Below are 20308 nucleotides of genomic sequence, written 5' to 3'. Positions count from 1 at the left end.
GGCTTGCTGCATGCCGCCCAGAAGGAATTTGCAAATTCCATTGTCTGGTTTGATTTGACCCACATTTGCAGGGCCATTTCCTGGTCCCTCCAGGCATGTGGACCAGTCTTTGTTCGCTCAGGTGCCCGGTAGAAACTCTCTCTTGGTGCAAATACAGGTATGAGTGCCCGAGCTACGCACCCGCTGCCCCCGTTGCCCCATCCACAGAGTGGGAGTGAGGCTGTGAGGAGACATCTCCAGCCAGTGCTCAGCCTCAGATCCTGGAGGAGGGCGTCTGCTGCGGGAGCAGATACCGAGGTGGGGAAATCAGCACCAGGCCACAAGAACCCTCTGGAGCCACTTCTCTGCTCAGGGCTGGGCCACGTGTGGGTTCCCAGGGCCAGCGAGCCCAGCCGCACCTGTAATGACCATGCTAAGTGGTAACATGATGTAAAATGTTGCATCCGATGAAGTGAGCTGTAGTTCACGAAAGCTTATGCTCAAATAAATTGGTTAGTCTCTAAGGTGCCACAAGTCCTCCTGTTCTTTTTGCAAATACAGACTAACACGGCTGCTACTCTGAAACCTGTCATGATGTAAAATGGAGGCTAGTGGATTCAATCCATGCCCAGTGCAGCCAAGTGAAAAAGCGGGCATTGTTCTTTACAGCCAGGCACTCCACACCACCTCAGCACTCGGGCCAGTAGATGAACCATGCAGGGATCTGGACTCAGCGTTTGCAAACCCCATCACCGTGCAGTTACATGGCAGGAGAAAACTAGATGTACAGATAGCCATAAGGCCAATAAATCTGGTCTCTTTCTTTCTCTCTCCCCCTCACTCAGGAAGGAAGCCAGCTCCTTTACAATCTGGGCTGCCCATTCATAGCCAAATATCACGCTCTCTCCTGTGCAGAAGAGACTGGAAAAGGCCATGGCTAGACAAGGAGCTCTTTGCTAGCATAGCTATACTCGTCCAGCAAAGCGCTGCTCACGGAGATGCAGTCTGTACCAGCAAAGCCGCACTTTTGCCGGCAGAGCTTATTCCAACCCCCTGAGCAAAACAAGCTATAACGGTAAAAACGCACTTCTGCTGCTATAACTCCATCTACACGAGCATCGTTCACAAGTCACATCCCTGACAGAGGGACGCAGCTATGCTGGGAAAAGTGTGCGGTGTAGACCTGGCCTGTGTGACCTAAACTGTCCGAGGCCTGTTATTTCCTATGGGCATCTCCCTGAAACTGTCCCTCCCTCAGAGAGAGTCAGTTCATTGCTACTGCTCCTAGTCATCCAACCGGAGGACAAAAATCATACCCCGAGGACTTAAGCAGCCGATCCCAGAGCTCAAAATCCCCCAAGCCTAGCTATCTTGATAAAAACTACTCAAACAATGACAAATTTCCAGCATATTTTTGAGAGAGACAAGGTGAGGGTGAGGTAATGTCTTTTACTGGGGCAAATCGTTCTCTCTGTCGTCCACAAGCTTGTCTCTGTCACCAACAGAAGTTGGTCCAGTAACAGATATCACTTCACCCACCTCGTCTCTCTCATACATTGGGACCAACATGGCTACAGCACCACTGCAAACATCTCATTTTTGGAATTCACCATAGCTTCCCTGGCACAAAATAAAGGCAAAGCCCAGTGAACAAACCGCTCACCGTGATGAGCTCATCCAGGGCTAGCTGATCCCCCAAACTCTGATTAGCCGACCCCAAGAGGAGTGGGCAGAGCTACAGGAGAGCTCCTTCTCTCCCAGTCAAATGAGGGGTGGTGACAGAAATAACTAGGAAGGTTGACTGCTCATTGGGCAGGCAATTTGCATTACCTTGCTGTGCATTCTGAGGGCTGCTTACAGGCTAATGACTTTGTCTTGGCTGGAACAAGGTCAGCATTTTTAACAAGGTGTATGCAAATGGGCACTGCCAGGAGATTTTGTAGCAGAACAGATTGCAAAAGATTACCACAAGGGCTGGAAAGCGAGAGAGCAAGAGAATAAGTAAAATCAAATCTCTCTCTCTCTCTCTCCCCCAGTTGAGGAATGATTGGGGTTAATTGCTCATCGCTGGTTAGTAAGCTAAAAGAGATAGCAGCTTCTTTGTGCATCAATAAACTAACCTCAGATACTCTGGCCTCAGAAGTTCATTCATTTCAAGAGACTTTTATCTCTTTATGGCCTCTCCAAAGTGAAAACATAATTACTGTTTAAACGTGAGTTAATTCAGCAGGGTAAGGATCAATAAAGCAGAATTACTCCTTTCAAACAGAGAAATCACAATAAGGGACAGATGTGTATGTAACTAGTGGATAGCTAAATGATAGGGGAAGGGAGAGATCATGTGGCTTGGGGTGGGGCATTCCAGGTTTGGGGTATTTTTTTAGTTCAATATGTTATACAGTAGTTGACTGAGGTGTTCATATACTCAGTCTTAAGAGTTTTGCATGGCCACCCATCACCATAGTACCCGAGTGCCTTCCATGCTAAAGAGATTGACCATCGCAAATTCCCCAGTGCAACTTCATACAGCCCCTGGATCTTAGATTCAGAGATTCCAAAGCCAGAAGGGACGATTGTGATCATCCAGTTTGACCTCCTGTAGAACACGGGCCAGAGCCCTGCCCCACACAAATTCCAAGAGCAGAGCTTATAGAAAAGCATCCACTGTTGACTTTAAAAATGTCAGTGACGGAGAATCCACCGGGTCTCTCTTTTCCAGATACAGAAAGCTCTGGTTGGGATTGGGTGTTCTCTTCTTTGTGGTGAGGGGATGGGGAAAAAGGGGAGCAGTTGATGGGGGGAATGTCATTCTGGTCATGATGGGGGTCAGGATGGACTCCTTGTATCTATGGAAGTTGCCTAGGTCACAGTGGGCAGCATTATTATATCCCCTGTTTTGTTTTGTTCCCCCCACCCCCATAATGTAATGTACCTACAAAGGGAAACAGCAAAATAACAATATCCCACAGACACAGAGAAAGAACCACGAGGAAGAAAATCCAAGAAGAAAATTAAGTAGCACAGTCCAGCAGATGGACTGGGGCTCAGGACTCCTGGGTTCTAGGGCTGGCTCAGATGCTGACTGGCTGGGAGACAAGTCACTTCATGCCTCTCTTCCCCTTCCATGCTTTGTCTTGTCTACTCAGACTGGCACCGTCTCCTGGAAGTGCCACTAATTCCTACAGCATCCAGGGATTACATAACCCCACAGGAAGTGGCTCCTTGATTTGGACCGCCCCCCCAGCCAGAAGGTGCAAGGGGCACTCATGCAATCACAGTACTAGCTCTGGGGTCCCCTTTCCCACCTACGTATATGCCTCGCAGCTCCACCGCAGACATCATCACTAGCGCTGCAAGCGGGTCAGCCCACGGAGTCCTGACGTAGGTGCGAAGCTGCTGCTTCGTCTACAAACACCCCGGGCTCCTAGATCTTGCAGAACCTCCGTGGGCCTGCAGAGGGCTCTGGACCCTCGTTTGGTCACCTCCTGTACTGCAAACTTTTGCTCCTCTCTGTCTCGGTTATTTATAGGATTTCTCTGGGACTCCTTATGTTTCCATCCACAAGTTTGTTGCTAACAAGTGCAAGGCCTGATGCTTAGACAGCACAGGGCTGGGTGCATTAGAAAGACCATTGTCTGGGACAGAACAAGAGAGAGGATCAGGGGCTGTGCACAGCACGGGTGGAACAGAGCATGAGCGTGCATATTGTCCAAGTGTGCGTGCAAGACCGAGGCAGCGTGTGTGTGCGAGGGCGAGTGTGTGAGAGAGAGAGTCTGGTGCCCAGCTCGGCCTCGTTAATCCTTTTTCCATCCCCCCCATCCCTGGCAGGCGAGAGCTGGAACAAGCCAGGCCGAAATAAACCAGTATTCTTTGCTGTAATTGTGGGTGTTTCATTCCCTCCCTTTAAACTGGCAGAGGGAGGGTTTGTTCCAGGGGCTAGAGCTCCTGACAGCTGGTTAAAATTCACTCCTGGGCAGAGACTGGCTGGATAGAAATCCTTCCCCTAACCCCACATGGTCTGCTCCCACCCCGGAGTTCTGGGAGCCTGGAGGGCAGCCTGGAACTCCCCCCATGTGTACCCTGCTGTCTCGCCTGGCCCTCTGCTCCCCTCCCCTATGCCCCGGCGACCCTCCACCCTCCTTGGTCTCTTCCTTACCACCAAGCCTGCATGGTCCACCCCGAGAGTAGGCAAGCTGTCAAACTCAGCAGGGTGGCATCCATGCCAAAGCCTCGCCTTGCAGTCTGAAGAAGCATGTTTGCATGGCAGCCTGCCAGTTCCAGACTCCCTCTGCCCTAATCTGACCCACCCCAAGTCTCTGCCAGTCCCTCCCAAATCCTGTCTGCCTTCTTACCCTGTAAAACCACCCTGGTGTTGTTGCTAGGCTGTGGGGGTAGATTTCAGACCCCAACAGGACCCTTCTGATCATTTGGCATGACCTCCTGCATAGCACCTCCCCCAGGGATTCCTGCATCCAGTCCAGCCACTTGTGGAAAGAGACATCTGACTCCAAGTGCTGGAGAATTCACCACCTCGCTTGCTGCTGAGCTACCCTCGTTGCTAAGCATTTGTCTCGTCTGCCCCCATTTAAACTTGGTTGATGTAAGCTCTCAGCCATTGGATCTCATCCTGCCTTGGTCTGCTAAATTAAAGACCCCTCCAAGGCAGGAATGGGGGTCCATCCGCAAGCCCTCTGCGGTATCACTCGGATGGTGAAAGTCTTTCTGAGAAAGGGAGCCGATCAGCAGTGCTGACCCATGCTGCTGTGTTATTCCTTTCTCCCCAGCAGCAGCTCTGTCTACAGGAATACTTTTAATCAAGGGTGGACACACGGGGATGGTGTCTCTGACCCAAGCTTGTGTCCTCATGCCACACTATTGTTGCCTGGTAAGCAACAGTCACTATGCGGAGTGGATCTCTTCTCTCACAGGCCCCGGCTGACATGTGATTGTTTTGTCACCGGGTCATCCGGCTTATTGTGCTGTGTGGGCAGGACTCTACCTCTGCCTGTACGATGGGTTTGGCTGCTCCGCCATCCACCCACCTCGCCGGGTGTTAAGGCATCCTGCCCCAGCTGCTGATGGTGCCACGCCGTATGCCTGCCCTTGGAGCACTCCAGCCACGGCAAAGGCACGAGAGGGCACAGGTGCCCAGGTTTCCCTGCCACGCACCAATACACACACGTTCCAGCAGCAGCAGCAGCAGCGCAGATGGACACGCACTGCTGACCTGACACACGGCTGATATTGTGAGAAAAGTCACGTTTGTTGATTCTCCCTCCCCGACCTGGGTTTGAACCAGGGAACGTCAGCATGAGCTGCTACCACTTGAACTAAGGGAGCAATTCTGTTCGCTAGTAGCAGCAGTAGACTGTTATCTTCCATGTGGCCCAGCCACTAGAGGGGGATGCAACACCTGTTGTCAGTATGTTACACAGACTGATCTAAAAGTGGAGTCTGAGGACATAAACACACAAAGCCATGTCTTAAGTGGCAACTAGAACACCCCTTAATCACTCCACAAAAAATGCTAGCACTGATAGCCGATTGTGGCCCCTTGCCAGAAGTAGATTATCATCCAGGGAGAGCAGGGCCGTCCCTGTGTCACACCCAGGGCTAAATGGGGACTGAGAAGGGTCAAGGGAAGCTGGGGACTCCAGATAAGGACAGAGCTGCTAAGCCACAACCATCTCAGGAGCCTCTGGCCTCAACTGTTCAGGTGCCCACATCAATTATGGCTGCCTCGGCTTCCCCCTTCCTCCCCCTTCCAGTTAAAAATGAACATTGCTCAGAATCTATTTAGCTACGCAGTCCCGTGAGGAGGCTTCCCACTTCTCTCAGTACTAACCATATCCTGAGCAATCACACACCTCAGCCTTGTAGGGAAACTGGTCGGGAGAATGGGACCAAGCAGGAGACATTTCATATTTATATTTATTTATTTATTTAGGGCCAGACTTTGCTGCCCTTTAGTTGAGTACTACCTTCCCATTTGAATGGTCCCTCTGAAATCAGTGGGGCTATTCACCCAGGGAAGGAACTGCTCCATGTGAGTTAGGGTATCAAAATCTGGCCCTTATCTATCTGTTTTCTGTTTTTCTTATAATAGGCAGAACGGGTAGCATCACCTCTAGTTAAGGTTGCCCACCACTTCCCCCTACAAGACCTTGTTTTCGGTTGCTTATAACTTAGCCAAACTTTAACCGCTCAGGCTGCGATTTTTTCCTGCTGGGGCGGCAGCATCAGGCTGCATTATTTTGAAAAGTTTCAGCAAAAATCGTCCAGCTCTTTCTGAGATCATGATTAGGGAAAATCACATGCCCACGGTAAGGTCATTATTCTGACCGTTTTACTGAGAAAAATCTAACTCCGCCATGCTTTGGAGCAGGGACTTGAAATTTGGCAAAGGGGTGGCCTTTGTGTCAGGGATGTATCTTTTGCTGTTTCCATGAAAAAACAAACAAACCAACCCAAGTACATTTGGCCAAATAATGAGCCTCTGAAAAATCTGTTTGCACGGCCAGTAGATACTCGTTAGAGTTTGGAAACTAAAGTCTCTGAAGATTCCATCTGCACTGGGCATGCTCCAGCCCAGGACTGCAGGGGCTAACCAGGAATTTCCCTGCAATTGCTGCTCCTGGCTGCTGTGACTCCGGGCAAAGAAATGCAGAGCAGGGAGCCTGTCTCTCCTCTGCACTCACTGGTCCCCAGTTCCCCACCCCGCCAGGGCCCAGGCCTCATGGAGGAGGAAGCTGTCTGACTTAAATGCAGATAGGACAGGAGCCAGACTTGAGGTGTGGGAGAAACAATAGATTGGGACAAGGAGATTGGAGGACAAATGGGGAGCTGGTGATGGGGGGTGGGGAAGACTGGGAAAAGAGACTGGGAGCCAGAGGTATGGGGAACGGAGCTGGGGAGACTGGGAACCAGTGAGCATGTGGGGGAGAGAGTGAGATTGGATGTGGAGTCTGGGACTGGGAACAGAGTGGGGAAAAACTGAGATCAGATGACGAGTCCAGGTATGATGAGAGAATGGGACTGGCTGGATAAGAAGACTGAGATAAGGAGCCTGGCGGGAAACTGGAGTGGTGGAAAGACTGCGACTTGAATGGGAACTCTGGGGGAAAAACTGGGACAGGCTGGAGGAATGGCCAAAAGGAAATGGCCTGCATGAGAACGGGAGCAGAAGGGTCTATGACCACTAGCAGACACTCCCCCTTCTCCAGAACCTGGAATGGAACCCAAGATTCCTGTGTCTCCACCACCCTCTGCTGTCAGAAAATAGCAGTGAAAGCCACTCACAAAGCATATACCTTATCCCCCTCTGGCGGCTGGTTCACACAGATGATGACAACCTACTACTGCCGTCGGCTATTTCATTAGCTCCCATGGCAGAGGTCTGTGCGGTGGGTCTAAATGTTCCAGCCCAGCTGACAACACACGCAGGCACCAGTGTGATGCCATGTGATGGAATTTTTGTTTTTTTCAGTGTGCTTCTACAAAAACCTAGGAAATTATGCACCAAAAACTACCTGAAAAGAACATTAAGGTTGTGAAGTCAAGCGCTCAAAGGATAGGAAATGAAACATTCTGAGACACAACCAGAACAAAGGGGCCAAATCGCTTGCTTGGGTGACTTAAGCCTTAGTTACATGCCCCGGCAGGATAAAGTGGAGAATCTGAGGAGTCTGGAGGCCAAGACCAAATGGCAGTGCTGGGGTTTGGGGTCGTGTCGGGTGACTTGAGAGCCGTCGCGCAGTGGGTGTTAGCAAGCAAGCAGCCTAAGCCCCTTCCAGCCCAACAACATCCTTATTAATTCATACGGCATTTTGTAGGAAGCTTGCTAATTGCTAGCACCGAGTAAGTCAGGAGGGGACGCTCAGCCCAGTGTGGCTGTAAGCTCCTGTGCAGAACGGCTTGTCAGAGTCTCTTTGCTTAAGTATTTACAACAATGTGTTTCCCCAAATGCTTCCTACTTTATTAAAGCTGAACACCCACTAATCACGTTATAAATAGGGAGGTGGCCATTGCCAAGGGCTCTCGCTGCTTTACTGGAGTCGGGCAGCCCTGCGTGCTGCCTCTCCTGCTTTTTCCTCGCAGCCGAGATTCCCCGTCTCGGGATTTATTTAACAGGGTGTTAAAAGGGATACAGGTGCTCAGGGAATAGCCTGCAAGGGAGAGGGGTACATTGGAGCACATGGGACAGGCCTGGGGGGGGTCTGGGCAGGAAGGTGGGGCAACAGGATGTGGGGGAGGATGTCGGAGGATTCTGCCTAAGTTCCATTATTCAGGAATGAGGCCCGTGTCCATGGCATGTGTTGCTGAGGGGAACATCTGGATTTAGGCCTGGTTTCAGAACAGCTCTGCCTTGCTGTCCCCCAGGGCTCCCCAGCTCCCTCTCTGAGGCCTCCAGCTCCCTCCTAGCTCCCTCAAGGCTGCAGAGTCCCTTTTGCCCTGTGGCACCCCCTTGGGTTACGCCCCAGGGAGCAAGGCCTGCCCTCTCACAGCGGGTTATGCTGCTGGGGAGCAGCTGCCACAGAGGGACAAGATGGAATGACATGCCCACTCCACAGGGCCGGGGAGGGTCAGACTGCAGAGGGCATATGGCCAAAACCCTCGACCCCTCGGCTACCAGGCAGCCACACAAAAAGTAGAACTGTATCCGGCACCCGCAGCACCTGCTGTGCATATTCAGGGGGCTTGAACGCCTGTGACATGCCAGCTGCCCTGGGTCAGAGTCAGAGACCGAAGAGACCCACCTAGGAAGCATAATGATACCAGATCCTGATCAACATCCACAGAGAGTCTCCTTTAACGCTTAGCAGTCTACCCAGCGAAGGTGCGCAACCGGCCCCCTTTGCCATCATATCTGTGCCCCACACAGTCTGTAGTGTCTTTATCCTCCCAAGACCCCTGTCGGGTAGGGAGTGCCATGGTCCCTATTTCACAGCTGGGAAACTGAGGCAGGGACAGACTAAGTGACTTGCTCAAGGTCACCCAGGAAGTCTGTGGCAGAGCAGGGAATTAAGCCCGTCTCCCCCAAGCCCCGGGCAAGCACTCTAACCGCTGTGCCAGCCTTCCTCCTGTGTGGGAGCCTAGGACACATGGTTGAGCAGGGCTGGTTCCGTCCAGCAGAGGTCAGGGGTGCACATGACCACCCACCTGCCATCACAAAGCTGCGGCTCTCCAAAGAAACAAGGTGGACAGGGCTGCAGGCTGGCCTACTAACCCGCATGAGGTATTTTCACACTCCCCCAGGTTGCAGCCCTGCCTGTCCTGCTGACTCAGAGCGTGTTCCGGGAACGGTGCACTCAGCGACGACGAAAGCCCAGGACAAAAGAGCGATAGCCACCCTTCCTCAGCAGCCAGGACAACGCAAAGCAGCTGGGCCCCCCTGGGAAATCTGGCCCCGTTGTTCTCCTGGTTACAGCTGTGCCCAGGGAATTGCACAGGGTTCTGGGGCTCTGCCGGCTGCTGTCGTGACTCGCACACTACCAGCGACTCCTTGCTCTCTCTAGAATGGAAACAGGCCACTGTTTATCTCAGCCACTGGTGATGGGGACTCAGCAGAGAGCGACTCTGGACATCATAGCAAGGGACAATGGGTGCATTCTGGTATGACTGGCCATGGATCACCCCTGGCACCCCCACGGGGGCGCTTTCAGAGGCTGCAGGCAGTGTGCTCAGAGGTAAGCAGTGGGGATACTCTGTGTCCCTGCACTGGCTCGTTATGGTCACCCCCTTCCATTCTCCAGCGCCACCCCTACAGCAGCCGACGAACCCAGAGTGCTCATAGCACAGGGCATGGCCGGGCGCCGTCCTCCTTAGCACAGCGGGGTGCGGAGGAGAGGACACGAAAGGAGATGCGGCACACAGCCCTTGACACAGACACTGCAGACTGAGCACCCAAATGGGACTGGGAGATAAGAGGCAGCGGGCTACGAGAGAGATACATAATAAGCAGGTTCCACGCTCTCGCAGAGACAGAATTCTTTGCGGGCCGCGGGGAGGGAGGCTGCGATTAACTTACCCAGCTCGCTGTGCCTCTGAGCATACACCATCACGACTGCGGCGAGCACCATGCAGCAGGCTGACGGGACAGGATTGGCCATCTGTAGAAGCAAATGAGAGGGATGGGTCAGGGTTTGTCCCTCGGGCGAGAGCGCTCTGTACTCAGAGGAGAAACTCAACCTCCATGCGCCGGCATCTGGCTCGGGGGCGCTGGGTAGCTGGTGGCACTGTCTTGCTGAGGAGGAATGTCACTGAGGCCTGGTGGTCTTTAAATAGCCCGTGCAACTTTCCACTAGAGCTGGGGCGTGAGCTCTGGGCCCTGCCCTCTGTTACTTTGGAGTAACTCCTACGGACTTTGATGGGAACAGCACTGGTGTAGCTGAGAGCAGAACTGAGCACTTAGAAATATCCCTTACACATTCATATGGGCATGTTATTTTCCCCATCCCCTTCTAAGCTCCAACACTCCCCCCGCACACAACCCTGTTAAGCAGCTGCAGCACTCCACACCAGAGGTAGATGCCTCTGAATGGTGTGGCAGACAAACATCAGAACGGCCACACGGGCTCAGACCAAAGGTCTATCTAGCCCAGTATCCTGTCTTCCGACAGTGGCCAGTGCCAGGTGCCCCAGAGGGAATGAACAGAACAGGGAATCTCAAGTGATCCATCCCCTGTCGTCCAGTCCCAGCTTCTGGCAAACAGAGATTTAGGGATACCCAGAGTGTGGGGCTGGGTCCCTGATCTCATATCCACACATTACAATAGTACTCCCAGAGGACTTTTGGAATCAGGTCCTATTTATGAGCTAGTGAGCCAGCTCCAATGCCCTCCACTGCATCTCCCCATGGAGCCGCCCGTGCCCAGGGGCTGGATCTAAGACATGAGAGGAGATGACAGAACACTGCAGTAGCTGTTGGTGTCTCATCTGAAATGGCCTTAAGGCACCACGGACAGGGCACTGGCCTGAGACCCAGGACACCTGGGTTCTATTCCTGCCTCTGAACTGCTGGGTGACCCCAGGTAAGTCACTTCCCCTCCTGCCCTTTGTTTGTCTGTTTAGATTGTAACCTCACTGGGGCACGGACTGTCGCTGGTGGTTGATGTGTACAGCCCGATGGGGCCACTAGGTTTTACAGTAATAGAAATAATAAATAGAATCAGTAACAATTGCACGCCTCCTCCACGTATCTTTAAGCCAGTGCTTCCCTCTGTAGTACGGTTATTATTATATTAACCACCAGACCTGTACGGGACATTGCACAGAAGATGGGGTGCCAGGTGTAAGCCAAGTGAGGCAATTATCCTGCTCAGCCAGGCTGGGGCCTGGTCTCTGTTAGGAGCCCTGGGTTAGTCCTGCATGTTAGGAAAGCCTCAGACGCACTGGAGAGGGGAAGAAGCAGGAAATGCCTGGGGAGTAGGAGCTGGGAGGAAAGGTGACAGCACTGGGCTATGTTCTGTCTGGGGAGCAGGGAGCGTGAGAACCGCCTGCAGATACAGTCAGGGTCTTTTCCTAGGGGAGAGGGACCAGTTACATGGAGTAGGTCCATGAGGAAGTCATGGACTAGAGGTTCAGCGGGGATGTTAGGGGAGCTGGAAAAAGAGTGAAAACGAGTCCGGTGGCTCGTCCAGACCCCGCCGACCATGTCAAGAAGCCGGCACATGCTTCGGCACAACTGGCGCGGCCTAAGTAGACATGTGCTAGGGAAGGTGATGGGGGCACAGGTGGGTGTTCGTGTGTGGGTGAAAATGTCCCCCTCTACTCCAAAGAATCCCCTCCAGCATCATGCATGGTGCCTGACCCCCCCAGCATGTCCCTCTCCACAAATCAGAGTGGCGAGCCAGCAAGGAGGGTGCAATTCAAGTCGCACAGCTTGGCTGGAAGGTTTGCCTTGCCTGGGGCTGTGCTGGAAACAATGTGAGACAGAGCTGTGCAGCCAGCCACTGTCCCCATTCTGTGCGCTGAAATCCTACCAGGAGCTCGGGCGCCGTACTCCTCAACGCAGAGGGAGCAGCCTGGTGTCTTGCTGAATCGAGAGGGCCGCTGCTGGGGACAATGGAAGGGCACCTCTCCAACCCCCGAGACCAAGGTTGCTGGCTGCCCAAGGTGGTGAAATAGGTTTGTTTGATGGTGCGGGTCAGAGCTGGGTGTCGCGTTGCCTGGTTAGAATCCCCCCATTCAGCAGCTTGCCACCTTTGCAGGCTGGGGTGCTGGAATAATTTTTCTACTGGGGGTGCTGCTGATGGAAACCGTATCTTTGGAATTTTGTTTTTTTTAACCACTTTTACCACTTCAAGCCCAGGGATGATTCAACCCCAGCACCGCTAGTTCCAGCACCACCAATTGCAGGGTAACGAGGGGGTGAAATGGGCATAGGGGAGTGGGGGAAAGGCAAAGGTTAAACAGGAAGAGTCAAGGGTTTAAGACACTGGTATCCCCTTCACAGCCACATTAGAGCTCCCTGCATCATCCCTTCTAATCCCCCAGTCCTCTGTGCAGAGAGGTAGGCACAGAAGGGCAGGGAGTGTGGGGAGGTGTCTCTGTGCCCCAACCGCAGCGTGCCAACTCCCACAGCTGGGCCAGGTGAGCCGAGTAGGTGCTATCCTTTTCAGGGCTGCGGAAAGCACCCCTCAGAGCAAGAGCTGAGCTGGGAGCAATTGAGACTCAGCTGCAATTTGTGCCTGGACTGCCTCTGGAGGTAGCGCAGCGACGCACCACCTCCTCAGAGGGGCTTAGAGACCAGTCTCCACCTAGCCCTCCGCATCCATATGGCAGCCAGTGCAACGGGGCTCCTGGCCCAGAGAGTGGGAAGATGCAAACGCTGCATCAAGCGAAATGTGCATGCAAACTACCAGGCAATCAGGGAGTCCGGTTTCATGGTTCACGCCGGGGTAGACGGCATGAAGAGGGAAAATAAATTAGCCTTTTAAAATTATTGCAGCCTCAGTAATCTCAGGTGCTAGGTCACTAATGCGTGGAAGGTTTCTCTTGTAACACGGAACATGCTTATAGGCTCTTTAGCCATATGGCACCCATTTAGCCTCCTAACACGGTTGCAGTAATTGGCCCAAACAGCAAAACATATTCCACATAAAACACGCAAGCTATGGGAGCCCATCTGGACGCAGCCTGGCATATCACCGCCCTTTACAACACCAAGTTCAAATAGAACGATCAATGGAAAAGCCTGGGAAGGGGGAATCTTGGGGTGGTGGAGGGAGGTTGAAGTGCCATGAATGAGCACAGAGCTCACCCTCCTGGGGTTCACAAACCTTTCCCTCCTGTTTAAACTCACTTCCTGCTCCTGTCCCCTAAGCAGGGCTCACTGCTCTGCTGCACAGCCACCCTCCCTTCCTAGCAGGGATGGGAGAAGCCCCGAAGCAGGCTGTCACCAGGTGACACCCTACCCAGGCAGGGCACTCCAGTGGCTAGTGTACGGAGACCTTACCAAGTCCTGTCGCAGACTTACCACTCTGCAGCATCTCCTCCTGGCCAAACCCAGCACTGCAGCCCCTCTGCCTCACCCTCCACCTGGACTGGGCTTTGGTGGCCTGGGCAGTTACTCGGCCCTCCGGCCTGGTCACACTGAGGCTCCCAGACCTTCCAGGGTAAGAGTGTCCCAGCTCAAAGGAAGAAAAACTCCACCCAGGCTCCAGTCCCTACAGATTCTTCTCCCCCTCCTGGGCTCTGGCCTTCCAGGGCTTACCCCCGGTTTCATCCCTGGAGACTCTCCTCCTAGGCCTGCTGAAGGAGGCTCCTGCTCCCCAGCTGCCCTCTCCCTTCACGGGCAGTCCCAAGGCAAGACTCCTTCCTGCAAGCCCCTCTGTGGTTCCCTTCCCAGAGAGCAGAAACTTCCCACTGCCTTACCCCTGGGTCTCTCCTCCCTATTGCCCTGCAGTCCTTCCTTTATGCTTCTCCTGGGTCAAATCCTTAATTACCTGATCCCTTCCAGGTGCCACAGAATGAGCTAATTGGAAGGGGCAATCCACCTGGAGGAAGGGTGGCAGGGCAGGGCCCTGTATTTCTACACTGACTAACCCCAGGTGCTAGTTCTGGCTCATGCAGAAATGACAACAAACAGAGCCCTCAAAGGGTAGTTGGCAACCAGGAGACAGGCCCCCGGGCTTAGGGACGGGTGATGGTAAAGTCCGATGTTGCAAGATTCATTGGGCTTGAGTCTCTGTTAAATTAAGACTCTTTTTTGCAGCATAAAAGTGGCTCAAAGAGAAGTCCCCGAGAATCCCTCCTGCTCAGGGGCATTCCGCTCTGTGCCCCCAGCCCCTGGCATAGGGGGTGGATCGAGGGCGTGGCCAGAGAGTGTATGGCGATTCTCTGCTTCCTGGGAGCAGGCGTAGAAGGGCGGAAGGTAGAGCATCCCTGAGGCTGCCGTCTCTCCCCGGTGCAGCCCTGGAACACATAACGCCCCCTCCCTGGCCCAGGTTCAAGCAGAGAGTATCTCAGAGTCAGGCCCCGGGTGCCAGCTGTGCCTACGTTCTGACAACACATGGCCGAGGCTTCCCACATTGTCTCCAAGGGTCATTCAGTAAAAAACCCCCATTAATTGCATCAGCTTTCAGCTCAAAGTCAGTCACCATCGGCTCAGGGCCTGGTCTCCAGCACCTGCCATGACAGTCCATTGCAGGGCGGCTGCCAAGCAGCACCAGACACGGGAACCCAGCGTGATCCAGCCACCCTCACAGTGCTAAAGATTTTATTGTGCAACGTGTAGCTAGGTGTCCTGTGGGGAGCTGCTACACTACGAGGGCCACGTGATTATACCAGGGGCTGGGTCATCAGCATGGGATTGTGAGCAGAATCATTGGAACTGTGGGCATCATTTGCAGGGGAGACTTTATTCCACTGATTTAGCCTCTCTCTCTGTTTGCCATTACTAGGGAGTGGGCTGTGACTGTCTTCCACTTACTCCTTATTCTCCCAACAGCCTTTGTGACTATTTCTTGGCCTGGAGACCTTTCAGGGGCTGGTTCTGACAATTACATGGTCTTCAAAATGCAAATGTTATTGGTTAGTTTTAAATGCACACAACTTAGGTCACATGTTTTGGGTTTTGTGCCCTAAATGATCTGGAAAAAGGGGTAAACACTGAGGTGGCAAAATTTGCAGATGACACAAAACTACTTAAGATAGTTAAGTCCAAAGCAGACTGCAAAGTATTATGAAGGGACCTCACAAAACTGGGTGACTGGGCAACAAAATGGCAGATGAAATTCAATGTTGATAAATGCAAAGTAATGCACATTGTAAAACATAATCCCAACTATCCGTACCGTGACAGGGTGGGGACAGATGGCTACAGGAGAGTAACAGAAGGCAGATATATTAGCCCCAGGTTAAGTAGGTCCCTTTTCCCTGGGTAAGGTAACAGCGAAGGTTTTTTTTTTTTTTTTTTCAGTCTGCAACAGCATGTATTTACTCATGTAACAACCTGAAGATACAAAAACATCTGAGAAAATAACAGAAGCATCCAGTACTGGCTGAAAAGGAAGTGGTATTTTTTAAAAAAAGTCTCTGACCTTGAGTCCTTTCATTGATCTATTTGAAATCAGAGTTTTTTATAATGAGTATTGCCTTTTCCATCAGTGTTTTTACACTATCAAGTTATCCACAAATAGGAAGTGATTTTAAAATGATCACACATGGAAATAAATACATGTAACCAGTGTGACAGGGTCAGGCCAGATGGCTACGGGAGAATAATAGAAGGCAGATATATTAGCCCCAGGTTAAGTAGGTCCCTTTTCCCTGGGTAAGGTAACAGCGAAGGTTCCAGAACAATCAGGAACCTTCTGGAGACAATTAAGACAGACAGGCTGATTAGAACACCTGCAGCCAATCAAGAAGCTGCTAGAATCAATTAAGACAGGCTAATCAGGGCACCTGGGTTTAAAAAGGAGCTCACTTCAGTTTGTGGTGCGCTTGTGAGGAGCTGGGAGCAAGAGGTGCTAGGAGCGGAGAGTGAGAACGCGGACAGTTGGAAGCCTGAGGAGTACAAGCGTTATTAGACACCAGGAGGAAGGTCTTAATGGTGAGGATAAAGAAGGTGTTGGGAGGAGGCCATGGGGAAGTAGCCCAGGGAGTTGTATCTGTCGCACAGCTGTTCCAGGAGGCACTCTAAACAGCTGCTTTCCACAGGGCCCTGGGCTGGAACCCGGAGTAGAGGGCGGGCCCGGGTTCCCCCCAAACCTCCCAACTCCTGGTCAGACACAGGAGGAGTTGACCTGGACTGTGGGTTCACGAAAACGGCCAAACTGAGGGCTGCCGTGAAGCTCCAAGGTGAGCAAATCCGCCAATAAGTGCAAGATCCACCAAGGTAGAGGAGGAACTTTGTCACAGTACAAAATGATGGGATCTAAATTAGCTGTTACCACTCAAGAAAGATCTTGGAGTCATTGTGGATAGTTCTCTGAAAACATCCACACAATGTGCAGCGGCCGTCAAAAAAGCGAACAGAATGTTGGGAATCATTAGGAAAGGGAGAGATAATAAGTCAGAAAATATCATATTGCCTCTCTATAAATCCATGGCACGGCCACATCTTGAATACTGCGTGCAGATGTGGTTGCCCCATCTCAAAAAAGATATATTGGAATTGGAAAACGTTCAGAAAAAGGCAACAAAAATGATTAGGGGTATGGAACAGCTTCCATATGAGGAGAGATTAATAAGACTGGGACTTTTCAGCTTGGAAAAGAGACAACTAAGGGGGGATATGATAGAGGTTTATAAAATCATGACTGGTGTGGAGAAAGTAAATAGGGAAGTGTTATTTACTCATAACACAAGAACTAATGTGTCACCAAATTAAATTAATAGGCAGCAAGTTTAAAACAAACCAAAGGAAGTATTTCTTCACACAACGCACAGTCAACCTGTGGAACTCTTTGCCAGAGGATGTTGTGAAGGCCAAGACTATAATAGGGTTAAAAAAAGAACTAGATAAATTCATGGAGGATAGGTCCATCGATGGCTATTAGCCAGGATGGGTGGGGATGGTGTCCCTAGCCTCTGTTTGCCAGAAGCTGGAAATGGGCGACGGGATGAATCACTTGATGATTACCTGTTCTGTTCATTCCCTCTGAAGCACCTGGCATTGGCCACTGTCGGCAGACAGGATCCTGGGCTAGATGAACCCTTGGTCTGACCCCATATGGTCGTTCTTATGTTCTTACTTGGATGAGCTTAATTCTTAGTGTTGGATTTCAGGGATAGGGATTCCCATGGCTTATCCATTCAGAAGTCACTTGGCATTCCTATTCTCTGACACTCACTAGGAACTGGCTCCTCCCACAAACGTGCCTGCTGGTGACCTCAGTACTAGAACTGGGATCTCAAACTTATTCAAAATGTCGACCCCATCTTCAAAGAGAGAACGTCTCATTGCACCTCCCACAATGCGCCAACCTACACTTCTCCTCCCATTGGAAAGCACCCAGCACCACTTCCCTTCCCACTGGGGTCACCTTCACCCCACCCCACCCTTCACCACGCCCCAGCCTCCCTCTGTCTTCCCATCGGCTGTTGTGTAACATCACGGTAGCTACCAGCAATTGCCTCCGGAAGAAGTAACTTTACAGAGATATTGAGTGCATTTGTAGCTACTTGTAAAGTGATTGAGCAGCTGGAGGCATGGAGGAGCTTTCCAGTGCATGTGAGCAGCCAGCTCCCCGCAGCCAGGGACCCTCCATGCTAGACTCCAGTGGGTGGCTGCTTTTGCTTCTGCCTGAGACTAGTGACAGCGGGTTTACTGTTCAAGTATTTGACCTGCAGTGATGAGAACAACCGGACTCCAGCTCACGTGTCCTGGTAGCACTTTACACTGACAAAGCACTCTGCAGATATGAATCCGCCCTAACAAACTCAGCAAGGGCACGGCTCCCGCACCGCAGCGAGATTGATGCACCGGGCAGGGGTTAGGCTCAGCGGGTTGCTGCTTTCCCACAAGCTCAGTGAAGGGTGGCCAGAAGACAGCCACCTCCGTTCAGCAGCCCTGGCAGCGTGCCCGCCGCTGCTGCACGGATCTTCTCTCGTGGCAACCACGCACAGCTGCCGTGCCCCAGCACAGCAGCTGGGCCCACAAGCCTGCGCGCTGCGCTCCTGTCGCCCTGGGCGAATTTGGAAGGGAAAAGGGTACGGGCTGAGCACAGAGCAGAAAGGATGGAAAGGTCACTCCCCTGAAGGAGAAACGCTGCCAGAGGCATGGCCCGCAGCCTGAGGGGGTGCGAGGTGTGGGGCAGAGAGGGCCAGTTCCAATGCATAGCACGGCTTTGTAAAGAGCAGCGTGGGCCTGGAGGGGTCAGATCAGACCATTGGGTCCATCTACTCCGGTATCCTGCATCTGGCAGGCACCGTGGCCAGATGCACAGGAGAAACCATGACCCTGCCGAATGCACCTAACTGCAACGTTAACGTGTGCGAGCACGCGCATGTGTGGAAAAGTCCCTTCTGACCTCTGCAGCTATAAGCCTGTGCCCTGAAGCGTCAAATCTGATTACAGTCCCCTTATGTTAACTTACATCACTACCAGCTGGTCAGCACGCGAGCCAACCCTTCTCTGCTGCCCATTCCACAAGGCAAACCCATGTGCTCCCCTGCTTCTCCCCAGCCTCTCTGCCATTTAAAATCCCTACTCTTATTCCTCTTGCTATGACCCTCGGGCCTAGAAGTCGGCCTGGGGCCCCAAAGAGCTGACAAGCAAAATAAATAAGACAGACAAAGGGTGGGAGGAAAAGAAGGATGACTGTCCCCATTTTACAGATGGGGAAACTATGGCCCAGCAAGTTTAATTGATTTACCCAAGGCCATACAGGGAATCTATGAAACAGCCTGGAGTTAAACCAAGCTTTCCTGAGTCCCAGCCAGCCCTTAACCACACAGCCACCCTTCCTCTCTATACACCTGTGTTGAAGCCATCCGTTGTTTTCAGTACCACAGCTGGCTGGAAAATACAGGGCTTTTTCTGCAGAAGATTTTGACAAAAATGATTTTTTTTTTCATTTTTGTCAAAATTTTCTATGGAAAACGTTGATTTTTTTTAGCTCAGTGTTTTGGCTGAAACCCAAAAACCTTCTAAGTTTTGAGCATTTGTTTTTCTGAGACTATCAAAACGGTTCATGGAAAACAGACCATTTACACACACACATTCCCACACACATACACACACATTTTTGTTGAAAACTCTATTTTCTGTCCAAAAATAAAAGGGCTGGATATTTTTCTGCCATGCCGAGTAAGTGTCCTCTTGGGGGCAGGAGCAAAAGGAGAACATCTCTAGGTCTGGAGGTCCAAAGGTTCAGATGCCTGACAGACCTCTCCTGAGACCAGAGATCCGATAGGAAATACCACGAGTGCAGCTTTCCTGGTGATATTTCTGCTACTTCAAGATTTTTGTCCAGACTGGAAATAACACAAAAAGAGCACCCCGCCCCCCCAAATTTTAGATGAAGTTGAAAAAATTATGAAACAGGCAACATTAACCAAGGTTTTCTCAAACCTCCAGAATTTGTCTCCAGTTTTGAGGGAAGCGTTGAGCCAGTTCTGACCTGAACGAGCCCACCCATCTGTAGCAGTGATTCCATTCCCCCGGACCCTGGAATAAAAGCGTGGGTGCTTCCTTCCCTGACCCAATACCCTTCCGAGCCCCTAAGGCTCCAGCACAGCACCCATCTGTCAAGTGGTGCACTCCCGCTGCAGCAACCCTTGCTGATCCTGCCCTGCCCAAGTACAACCAAATCTCCCAGGGAGGAGCGTTACCTATTTGAATGCCCAGCGCATTCGCAGCACTCTGCACATCAGGATTGTTTCGCCTCAGCGTCTTCCCAGACCCAAAGAGTTGGCGGAAAGGCAAAGAAAATCCCCAGCGTGAGGAGGATGGAGCACGTACGAACTTGCTGAGCCAGCCAGCATTCCGGCACGCAGTCCCCCAGGAGCTAGGGAGAGCAAACTCACCCGGCTGCACGCCCCGCTCGCTCTCCTAGGTGTCAGACACGCAGCGGGAAGGAGCAGCGCGTTCTCACCGGCAGCTGACACGAGCCAGTGGAGCGCCCCATCTTGGGGCATGGCCGCGAGCCCCAAGCAGCAGCCCCGACTGCCCTCTACTGAACTTGCTCCTCAAAGAGCACATGGTTCCTTAATTCAACTCAAATATGGTTCCAGTGTCCCACTTGGTGCCACTTCCGAGGTTTATAGACTCCAAAGCCAGAAGGACTCATTGTGATAATCTAGACTGGATTTCCAAACTACAGCCTCTCACCGGGGGAGTCTGCATTTCTGGGTCTCGTGCTTCACTCTGGAGATGTGCCTC

The 20308-nt window shown here is 52.0% G+C and overlaps 1 protein-coding gene across 4 annotated transcripts in view; it reads right to left on the bottom strand.

Moving 5' to 3' along the window:
- Window positions 1-20308, bottom strand: part of CNTFR (ciliary neurotrophic factor receptor) — a gene marked incomplete at its 3' end in the record, with an annotated part of 459556 nt that overhangs the window by 210233 nt on the left and 229015 nt on the right. For all 4 annotated transcript variants that reach the window (XM_084629637.1, XM_084629638.1, XM_084629636.1 and 1 more), the window contains exon 3: window positions 10007-10088. In XM_084629637.1, coding sequence (XP_084485763.1) covers window positions 10007-10088 — 82 coding nt within the window. The remainder of the gene's footprint in view (window positions 1-10006; window positions 10089-20308) is intronic.

Source organism: Lepidochelys olivacea (genome assembly GCF_965140295.1).
Source record: "Lepidochelys olivacea isolate rLepOli2 genome assembly, chromosome: 5".
NCBI lineage: Eukaryota > Metazoa > Chordata > Testudines > Cheloniidae > Lepidochelys > Lepidochelys olivacea.
This window is presented reverse-complemented; position numbering and strand designations above follow the sequence as displayed.